Here is an 11,074-nt window from a genome sequence, read left to right on the forward strand (position 1 = left end):
AGACTAAGGAAAATACCCGCAAAGTAACAACTTTTTTAATCGTGGTGTTATTATTTTGCTGTTCGTATCTAATGCATATTGTACGAAAAAAGAAAAGAAGGGAAAGGACCACAATAAAACTAAGCAAAAACAATTAATTAGAATTTGGATGATCATTATCACCAATGCGATATGTACTAAAAGGGGAAGTGTTGTGTTACCAAGGAGAGTTAGAGTGATATCTCCTTGGTGTTTAAGGTCTGCAGCGGCATGCAGAATGAAAATATATAGGCCCTATTTTCTCTCAAAAAAAAATCGCTAAAAGAGGTTACCCACACTGAGAAAATGTTTATTTGACGACAAAAGGCGTGCAATTAAACTATTGAAGAAAAAAAAACTATTGAAAAGTGATCATGAAAATTGGATGGAAAATACGGCTGTGTAAAGTTTGTGTTATTTTGGAATTTAGTGATAACCATTATGGATATGAGGTGGTCTAATTATGTCCATTGTCCTTGGTGATGAGAAATATGTCTATTTCAGGAACACCAAACGGGTAGATAAACATCTCCTCCTTGTCATGTGTAAGAACGATGGTAAAAATTAACCGAATGATAGCATGAGAATAGTGAATGATGATAAGAAGAATATAAAAATTAATGATGAAAGTAAGAATAAGAATCCCAGAAGGAAAAACCAGTAAGACCAGTAAGAATTTTTACTGGTTTCCAGTAGAATTTTACTGGTTTCCAGTATAATTTTACTGGTTTCCAGTATATTTTAATGGGCCAGTTGATTTTTAACTGGACCAGTAAAAATCAACTGGAGACCAGTTCCAACAATTGCATTCCAGTTGAAGCAATTACATGTAGTAATACCAGTTAAATTGTTTTTCATCAAACTGGTGTTTCTGGTCCAATAAATGGTTTCCAGTAGATTTTTACTGGTTTCCAGTCTATGTTTACTGGACCAGTTGATTTTTAACTGGACCAGTAAAAATCAACTGGAGACCAGTTCAAACAAATGCATTCCAGTTGAAGCAAAGTAGTAATACCAGTTAAATTGTTTTTCATCAAACTGGTGTTACTGGTCCAATAAATAATTATCATAATTATCAAGTATAAACATTATCATTAAAATAATTATTTCCTTTAAATATGATTAAGATCAAAGCAAGATATATTCCTCTGATATATAGTCAACTGGTCTTAAGTAATTCATTGTTTGAAATTGAACTGGTCAAGACCAGTAATACCAGTAATTCTGATGATGCTGATCACGTGGTTTACCTCATTTGCATATTTCCTATTTTAAAGAGAAAAATCAGGATTTAGAATGGAATATCCTTGCAATGGCACTCATTGTTGTTTAAAAACTTTCCCAAAAAGTGTGTGAACTAATTCACAATGAAAATGTGTAATTTCATATATCACATTTAAAATAACAGCAGAAAGATTAATTTACTAACCATCTTTTCCATAACATTTCACTGACCATGGTATATAACAAACCAAATGCATGTAATAAATTGATCCAGTAAGACCAGTACGAGGACCAGTTCGAGGACCAGTCAGAGTAGTAGAAAATACCGGTAAAGACCAGCTTGAATTGGATACCAGTATATGAAGACCAGTGAGAAACAACCACCAGAAACAGTATAAAATTCCAGTAATTCAAGACCAGTTTAATTTTTAACTGGACCAGTAAAATTTTAACTGGACCAGTATGACCAGTTAGACCAGTAAACCGATGTTCCAATTTCCAGAGTTACCAGTTAAAATTCTACTGGTCTAACTGGTCCAGTGGAACTGGTTTTTCCTTCTGGGATGATAGTATAAGAATCACGTAAATATACTAAAAATGAAAGTAAGAGTTGTAGTAAGGAAGATAAAAATAGTGTAGTAAGGATGGTAAGAATGAGAGTAAGGATGATAAGAATGATTTTTGTGCCTCTAAACATGGACCTATACGTAGGTCCATGCTCTAAACGAGGGATTTTAGTCATCATAATCAACGACATATTCTTATCTGGCTTCTGCATTTTTTTCTCGTTCAAAAAGGGTCGGCCTTAATCTTAATTTCAGGAAATTTAGTAAGGGTGATAAGAATGAAAGTAAAGATGAGAATAATGGTAAAAATGACATAGTAAGCCAATGATTAATGGTAGTAGGAAATATAGTAAGAGTGATAAGACTGATGGTAAGAAATGAAGTAAGGATGATAAGAATGATAGTAAGTATTGGTAATAATGATAGTAAGGATGATAATAATGACAATAAGGATGATAAAGATGAAAATAATGGTAGCATGTACTGCAGTAAGGGTGATTAGAATGATAGTAAAAATGGGTAATAATGATAGCAAGGATGATGAGAATGATGATAATGATGAATAGAATGGTAGTAAGAACTGTAGTAAGGGTGGTGAAAATGATAGTAAGAATTGTCGGAGGATGCTAAGAATGATAGTAAGAATTGTAGTAAGGATGCCTAGTAAGAATTGTAGGAAGGATGGTAATAATGATAGTAAGAATTGTCGGAGGATGCTAAGAATGATAGTAAGAATTGTAGGAAGGATGCTGAGAATGATAGTAAGAATTGTCGGAGGATGCTAAGAATGATAGTAAGGATGCTAAGAATGATAGTAAGAATTGTAGGAATGATGCTAAGAATAATAGTAAGAATTGTAGGACGGACGCTAAGAATGATAGTAAGAATTGTAAGGATGCTAAGAATAATAGTAAGAATTGTAGGACGGACGCTAAGAATGATAGTAAGAATTGTAAGAAGGATGCTAAGAATGATAGTAAGAATTGTAGGACGGACGCTAAGAATGATAGTAAGAATTGTAGGAAGGATGCTAAGAATAATAGTAAGAATTGTAGGACGGACGCTAAGAATGATAGTAAGAATTGTAAGGATGCTAAGAATAATAGTAAGAATTGTAGGACGGACGCTAAGAATGATAGTAAGAATTGTAAGAAGGATGCTAAGAATGATAGTAAGAATTGTAAGGATGCTAAGAATAATAGTAAGAATTGTAGGACGGACGCTAAGAATGATAGTAAGAATTGTAAGAAGGATGCTAAGAATGATAGTAAGGATGCTAAGAATGATAGTAAGAATTGTCGGAGGGTGCTAAGAATGATAGTAAGGATGCTAAGAATGATAGTAAGAATTGTAGGAATGATGCTAAGTATAATAGTAAGAATTGTAGGACGGACGCTAAGAATGATAGTAAGAATTGTAAGGATGCTAAGAATAATAGTAAGAATTGTAGGACGGACGCTAAGAATGATAGTAAGAATTGTAAGAAGGATGCTAAGAATGATAGTAAGAATTGTAGGAATGATGCTAAGAATAATAGTAAGAATTGTAGGACGGACGCTAAGAATGATAGTAAGAATTGTAAGGATGCTAAGAATAATAGTAAGAATTGTAGGACGGACGCTAAGAATGATAGTAAGAATTGTAAGAAGGATGCTAAGAATGATAGTAAGAATTGTCGGAGGGTGCTAAGAATGATAGTAAGGATGCTAAGAATGATAGTAAGAATTGTAGGAATGATGCTAAGAATAATAGTAAGAATTGTAGGACGGACGCTTAGAATGATAGTAAGAATTGTAAGGATGCTAAGAATAATAGTAAGAATTGTAGGACGGACGCTAAGAATGATAGTAAGAATTGTAAGAAGGATGCTAAGAATGATAGTAAGGATGCTAAGAATGATAGTAAGAATTGTAGGAATGATGCTAAGAATAATAGTAAGAATTGTAGGACGGACGCTAAGAATGATAGTAAGAATTGTAAGGATGCTAAGAATAATAGTAAGAATTGTAGGACGGACGCTAAGAATGATAGTAAGAATTGTAAGAAGGATGCTAAGAATGATAGTAAGAATTGTAAGGATGCTAAGAATAATAGTAAGAATTGTAGGACGGACGCTAAGAATGATAGTAAGAATTGTAAGAAGGATGCTAAGAATGATAGTAAGGATGCTAAGAATGATAGTAAGAATTGTCGGAGGGTGCTAAGAATGATAGTAAGGATGCTAAGAATGATAGTAAGAATTGTAGGAATGATGCTAAGTATAATAGTAAGAATTGTAGGACGGACGCTAAGAATGATAGTAAGAATTGTAAGGATGCTAAGAATAATAGTAAGAATTGTAGGACGGACGCTAAGAATGATAGTAAGAATTGTCGGAGGATGCTAAGAATGATAGTAAGGATGCTAAGAATGATAGTAAGAATTGTAGGAATGATGCTAAGAATAATAGTAAGAATTGTAGGACGGACGCTAAGAATGATAGTAAGAATTGTAAGGATGCTAAGAATAATAGTAAGAATTGTAGGACGGACGCTAAGAATGATAGTAAGAATTGTAAGAAGGATGCTAAGAATGATAGTAAGGATGCTAAGAATGATAGTAAGAATTGTCGGAGGGTGCTAAGAATGATAGTAAGGATGCTAAGAATGATAGTAAGAATTGTAGGAATGATGCTAAGTATAATAGTAAGAATTGTAGGAGGGTGCTAAGAATGATAGTAAGGATGCTAAGAATGATAGTAAGAATTGTAGGAATGATGCTAAGTATAATAGTAAGAATTGTAGGACGGACGCTAAGAATGATAGTAAGAATTGTAAGGATGCTAAGAATAATAGTAAGAATTGTAGGACGGACGCTAAGAATGATAGTAAGAATTGTAAGAAGGATGCTAAGAATGATAGTAAGAATTGTAGGAATGATGCTAAGAATAATAGTAAGAATTGTAGGACGGACGCTAAGAATGATAGTAAGAATTGTAAGGATGCTAAGAATAATAGTAAGAATTGTAGGACGGACGCTAAGAATGATAGTAAGAATTGTAAGAAGGATGCTAAGAATGATAGTAAGAATTGTCGGAGGGTGCTAAGAATGATAGTAAGGATGCTAAGAATGATAGTAAGAATTGTAGGAATGATGCTAAGAATAATAGTAAGAATTGTAGGACGGACGCTTAGAATGATAGTAAGAATTGTAAGGATGCTAAGAATAATAGTAAGAATTGTAGGACGGACGCTAAGAATGATAGTAAGAATTGTAAGAAGGATGCTAAGAATGATAGTAAGAATTGTAGGAAGGATGCGAAGAATGATAGTAAGAATTGTAAGGATGCTAAGAATGATAGTAAGAATTGTAAGGACGCTAAGAATAGTAGTAGGAATTGTAAGAAGGATGCTAAGAATGATAGTAAGAAGGACGCTAAGAATGGAAGTAAGAATTGTAAGAAGGATGCTAAGAATGATAGTAAGAATTGTAATCGGACGGACGCTAAGAATGATAGTAAGAATTGTAAGAAGGACGCTAAGAATGATAGTAAGAATTGTAAGAAGGATGCTAAGAATGGTAGTAAGAATTGTAAGAAGGATGCTAAGAATGATAGTAAGAATTGTAAGAAGGATGCTAAGAATGATAGTAAAAATTATAAGAAGGACGCTAAGAATGATAGTAAGAATTGTAAGAAGGATGCTAAGAATGATAGTAAGAATTGTAAGAAGGATGCTAAGAATGGTAGTAAGAATTGTAAGAAGGACGCTAAGAATGACAGTAAGAATTTCAAGAAGGATGCTAAGAATGATAGTAAGAATTATTGTAGGAAGGATGCTAAGAATGATAGTAAGGATGCTAAGAATGATAGTAAGGATGCTAAGAATGATAGTAAGATTTGTAGGAAGGATGATATAGAATGATATAGAATATAAAATGCTAAGAATTGCGGCGTCGCAAAGGGACATGAGGGCGATTGCGTCGATCATTTTTCAAGAAGTGTAAACAGACAAGGTGTTGGGAAGGGAAAAAGAAACGGGAAGTGTATACATATATATATATATATATATATATAATGAGATGAGGCCAACTGAAAAGATGACGCAGGACACCATTATTACATATATATATATATATATAAACACTTAAAATATAAACACTTAAGATATATGAAATATAAACGCATAATATATATATATATATATATAATATATATTCATATTATCAAATATATATATATATATATATTGAGAAGATGCTATACGTAGATACAGCGAATAAAGCAATCGACGTGCCGGGGTTTATTCGCTGTATCTACATATAGCATCTTCTCAAATATATAATAGAAAGCACCTCGCAATGTATAGGTCCTTGCTCTTCACAATTGTATGTATATATATATATATATATATATATATATATATATATATATATATATATATATATATATATATATGTATATGGGTGGTGCAATTCTTGGTTATATCAAAAATCAAAATAACATTGGGCTGCGCCTCTGTTGACATTGGTTTGGCATAAAAATCGGTCGTTCCCTTCGGACTTGACTAAAATTGTTTTACGTAGTAGTAGGCCTAGTAGTAGTAGTAGTAGTAGTAAATCAGCAGTAGTACGAGTAGTGGGTAGTAGTAATATTGGACCTCTAGGAAGAACAGAACCATTTAATGGCTCTGAATAGAGTGATACATCCGCATCTTTTTAAGTGTTTATATCTTAATATATTGTACAATGTAATTTGTTATGATTTTTATACGGTTAATAAAACCAAACCAATAGTAGAAATATTAGTATTATGTAGTAGTAGTAGTAGGATGAGTAGTAGTATAAGTATAGTAGAAAAAAAGTTCCTCAATGGGAAGAATATGTATCCGGGTTGACTCTGCTCGCTAAACTGACCTTTCTGAACAAACTCTCCGAACAGCCCATTGAAGTGCCATGTTGATGATAGAGAGAGAGAGAGAGAGAGAGAGGGGGGGGGGGGGTAAGAACACAATAAATATCCTTGAACTGTTATATTTGGCATTCACTTTTATCTTGAACTCGGTAACTATACACATAATTTGGTACACGCAGATTTTTCCTGGAAATACTCCAATTCGTAGGATGATAAATAGAGATTATGCAGCTTCTTGATTGAGTATGAGGTCACTTAGTAATAAAAGGAAACTCGAACGCCTGATTGTTGCTGCATCTTTTCGATAATGACTTTGATTTCTTATGAATGCCACTATTGTTATCGCCAGCTTTGGAAGCAATTATTTCCCTTCTTTTCCACCGATGTCAACCGAAATGACTGATAGCGAACGGTGGACGGATCTATTGCTTTATTGCTAAAAGTGAAATCTTACAACTCAGTGGTTGTTCAGTTTGTAAAATTGGCGTATAATGAAAGGGTATTATCAATAACCATAATCAAAATCGAAACGCGCGATCCATTCATCTACTTTAGGAAGGAGGTTTGAAAATAATGTTCAAACTTGACTTTTTCTAATAATTCTTTTTGAAATAAAAAAAAATCAAAGGTAGTAGCGGCTGTATTTTTGACTGGATATCGTTCAATATCCCTCGTAAAAAGTTTATGGATATTTTTTAGTTATGCAATTTATTTTGATTTGCTGAGTTTGACAAATTATGTACATTATTTTCCTTAATTGATTGATTTAAGTGACAGGTTGGCCGATCTAATAATTTAATCCATGTATAAAACCAATAAACATAAAGGCAACCTTGGGTCGGGAATACCTATCAAAAACATTGACTTCACATAGATAGCCCCCCCCCCCCCATGACAGCCTTATTGAGTAACTGATGATGAAGTAATTAAAAGATCGACGTGTTACACTCTAAAAATCAAGGATTTGAAATAAATCCAGATCGACTGTGGATAGTGACCAGCCAAATGTTGGATTTATTTCAAATCTCTTGGATTAACTTTCAAATCTCAAAAGATTTCAATTCAAATCTTTTAGATTTATATTTGAATCTACAAGGTTTAAAACTAAATCTAATATTCGGCTGGTCACTATTCACAGCCGATCTGGATTTATTTTGAATCCTTGATTTTTAGAGTGTATGAGAGACATCACCAGCTTCATACTGCGATAAAGCAAAGCATAAGGAATAACTGCTATTGATGAACATGATGAAGTTGTATGCAGTTACAGCTTCACGTATTTGCTACAATGTAACAAAATAGTTATGAAAGTTAATGCATTTATACCAATAAAGTATTTATTGTAATCAGTGGCGTACCGGGGGTCACGGCATGGGGGGGGGGCACCAGCAAAAATCTTGAGTCACTTAGCGCGCGAAGCGCGCTCAGGTATAATGACCTAATAGAGACATTTTAAGGATATGTATCTCACTGATCAAATAATGCGAGCGCGAAGCTCGAGCTGAAAATTTAGGAAATTCAGACCTGAAGAGGTGTATTTTAAGGCTTTTTCAGGAGTTCACGAAGACCATACGTATTTCACTAACCAAATTATGCGAGTACGAAGCGCGAGCTGAAAATTTTTGATATTCGGATCAGAAAAAGGGACATTTTAAAGGACAAGTCCACTCCAACAAAAAGTTGATTTGAATAAAAAGAGAAAAACCCAACAAACATAACACTGAAAATTTCATCAAAATCGGATGTAAAATAAGAAAGTTAATATGACATTTTAAAGTTCCGCTTAATATCACAAAACAGTTATATGCACATCCTGGTCTGTATGCAAATGATGAGACTGATGACGTCATCCACTCACTATTTCTTTTGTATTTTATTACATGAAATATGAAATAGTTTAATTTCCTCCTCATTGCCAAGTGAAACAACGAATAATTCCTCCCTGAACATGTGGAATTAGCATTGTTTAATACTATATGGTTCAGTCAAGTTGGTCCTTATTGTCAAATTTGTAAAAAATGAAATATTATATAATTCAAACAATAAAAAACAAAAGAAATAGTGAGTGAGGGACATCATCGACTATCTCATTTGCATATCACTCAGTTGTGCATATCACTGTTTTGTGAAAAATAATCGAAACTTTAAAATGTCATAACTTTCTTATTTTACATCCGATTTTGATGAAATTTTCAGTGTTGTGCTATTTTGATTTTTCTCTATTTATTCAAATCAACATTTTTCTGGGGTGGACTTGACCTTTAAGGAATGATTTTAGGAATTCATGAAGAGCAGACATTTCGCACCAATCCACTAATGCGAACGCAAGCACCAACAGAAAATGTTTTATTTTAAGACCTTAAAATGAGGCAATTACTTTCAATAGTCATGGAAAAGAAGCATAATTATTTCACTACATAAAGCAATAATAACTCGAAGTGCGAGGAAATATATTTGGTGTATATTGACTTGAAAACGGGAGGTTTTATAGTACAATGGGATTATATATCTCGTTAAACAGACAATGTGAGCACCATGCAGAAACAATGAAGACATAGGCCCTGAGCAAATTATGTTTCATGAAGTTATGACAAAATGGAATGTTTTTGTTTTCTTCATGTTATCATCATGGGTTTTACGTATGGAGATGATGATAATACAGAGCTCTGTGGAAGACTAGTGATTTCTATGAACATTTTAATTGTACTTTATTTGCGTTTTTTACTATATTTTTGTATTGAACTGAACAGGGTACTCTGATTTGCAATGAATAAATAAATAAATATGAAAAGATGATACACTTTCAAAAGACTGGTTCAACTCAATGCCACCTATACAAGCGATGCACTGTTTAAGTGTTCCCTCATCACCCCATTCACTACCGAAATTCGTTATCCCAACGGGTTTTGTACAGCGACGATTTGACTCTAGCAGTCAGTAGGTTAAATTTCCGTATATCGAGGATATCGTCTCCGAAGTCACCCATAACGGATTAAAAAGGCCCCAACCGGAACAGGAGCAGAAAATAATCTTCAGAATATTTCAAAGAATTTTTCAAAAAAAACTCCCATGCTTTCACACATTGACTGTCAAATCGAAGGGTAAGTAAGGACCTACCACACGCAGTCAAAGTGAAGGCTTCACAAAGCGGCCATGATTATGGGTTTATTATCAAGGGAATGTGTTCCCTGCACATTCTAAAATGGTATGTTAACCTAACCAAAATTGGTAGTGGCCGTAGAAGTTTTTACGACTTGGGATTCAGCATAGGTCCATGTCAGAATCAAGTTTGTTTGATTTGTTGAAATGCGCTGGAGTTGTGTCAGGGTGAAAAAGAAATTCATAAGATTTTATCAGGTTAATCTTTGATGATATTGATGGTGTTATTATTATTATTTTGTAAGTGCGAACTGTAAACAAAATGAAACAAACAAAAGGAAAAGGTAGACGGATCTTTCTTTCATTTTCATACTTTGCATGGATTTATCTACATTTAACAGTCGTTTTGTACGAGGATAGGTCATTATCTTTGGATAATTATAACAAAGTTGTATGGATGCTTTGGTTTCCTCATTTTTATAAGTTTTCTTGTGAAAAATAGAACTTGTTCAGGGGATTGAAGATTCCATAAATAATCAATCACGGGTCATTTTGTGTGATTACAAGAAACATGAGTCTAATCATATCAGTCACCGGTACTCATCTTATTACTGACAAGATATTCATTAAGTGTGACCGTTACATGAACATAGGCCTTCCGTCTTGTAATATAACGGAACAGCATGATCGGATGTGCTGGGCTTAGCTGGCAGGGTTTTTAGTCTAGCCACGGACTTTCATTGATTTTTCACTTTTCCCCAATTATTCTTGCCCACGCCCCCGTTTATTGATCCAAACCCGCTGCCATCATTCCATCAATAGATAAGTATTGTGCGGCCTGGAAAATAGCTGCCCACTGTATTTCCTTTTGTTGTCATATCATAAGAAAACTCGGGACAAAGAGTGGGGTTTGGTACAAAGACTTGGACTGGTCAGTGAGCGGTAATGCACTCAGCATTTGGCCTTGTAGACATGCAAATCAGCAGGCCAGACGAAGCAACATGAGTGATTTGATAAACAGTAATGGTCAAGCAATGGAAACTCAACTGGTCAAATGATACTAACCCGCTGGGGGCCTCTGAGGTAAATATGTAGAGGAGATAGCGACGACGTCCAAGCACAAGGCATTTGGAGCGGAGGCGATACGGCTACGACCTTGAATGCAATTACGCTAACAACATACATGTGCGCACATAACTCATGGCGCTGTACAGCTCTTTATAGGACGAGAAATAAACGTCCATGACATAACATTACGCCATCTTGAAAGAGGTCT

The 11,074-nt window shown here is 34.1% G+C and overlaps 1 protein-coding gene across 1 annotated transcript; it reads left to right on the forward strand.

The window, feature by feature from the left end:
- Positions 1–1,937: 1,937 nt before the first annotated feature.
- On the forward strand, positions 1,938–5,710 carry LOC129277518 (cylicin-1-like). Its single transcript, XM_064110054.1, has 4 exons — positions 1,938–1,949; positions 3,122–3,505; positions 3,586–4,020; positions 4,982–5,710. The coding sequence occupies exons 1-4, from the start codon at positions 1,938–1,940 to the stop codon at positions 5,708–5,710; spliced, it is 1,560 nt and encodes a 519-aa protein (XP_063966124.1).
- Positions 5,711–11,074: the final 5,364 nt, after the last annotated feature.

This window comes from Lytechinus pictus, chromosome 15, assembly GCF_037042905.1.
Source record: "Lytechinus pictus isolate F3 Inbred chromosome 15, Lp3.0, whole genome shotgun sequence".
NCBI lineage: Eukaryota > Metazoa > Echinodermata > Echinoidea > Temnopleuroida > Toxopneustidae > Lytechinus > Lytechinus pictus.

Coding starts and splice junctions, on each gene's coding strand:
- LOC129277518 (XM_064110054.1), top strand. Junction 3,506..3,585: donor GGAGGGTGCTAAGAATGATA/GTAAGGATGCTA, acceptor ACGGACGCTTAG/AATGATAGTAAGAATTGTAA. Junction 4,021..4,981: donor GGAGGGTGCTAAGAATGATA/GTAAGGATGCTA, acceptor ACGGACGCTTAG/AATGATAGTAAGAATTGTAA.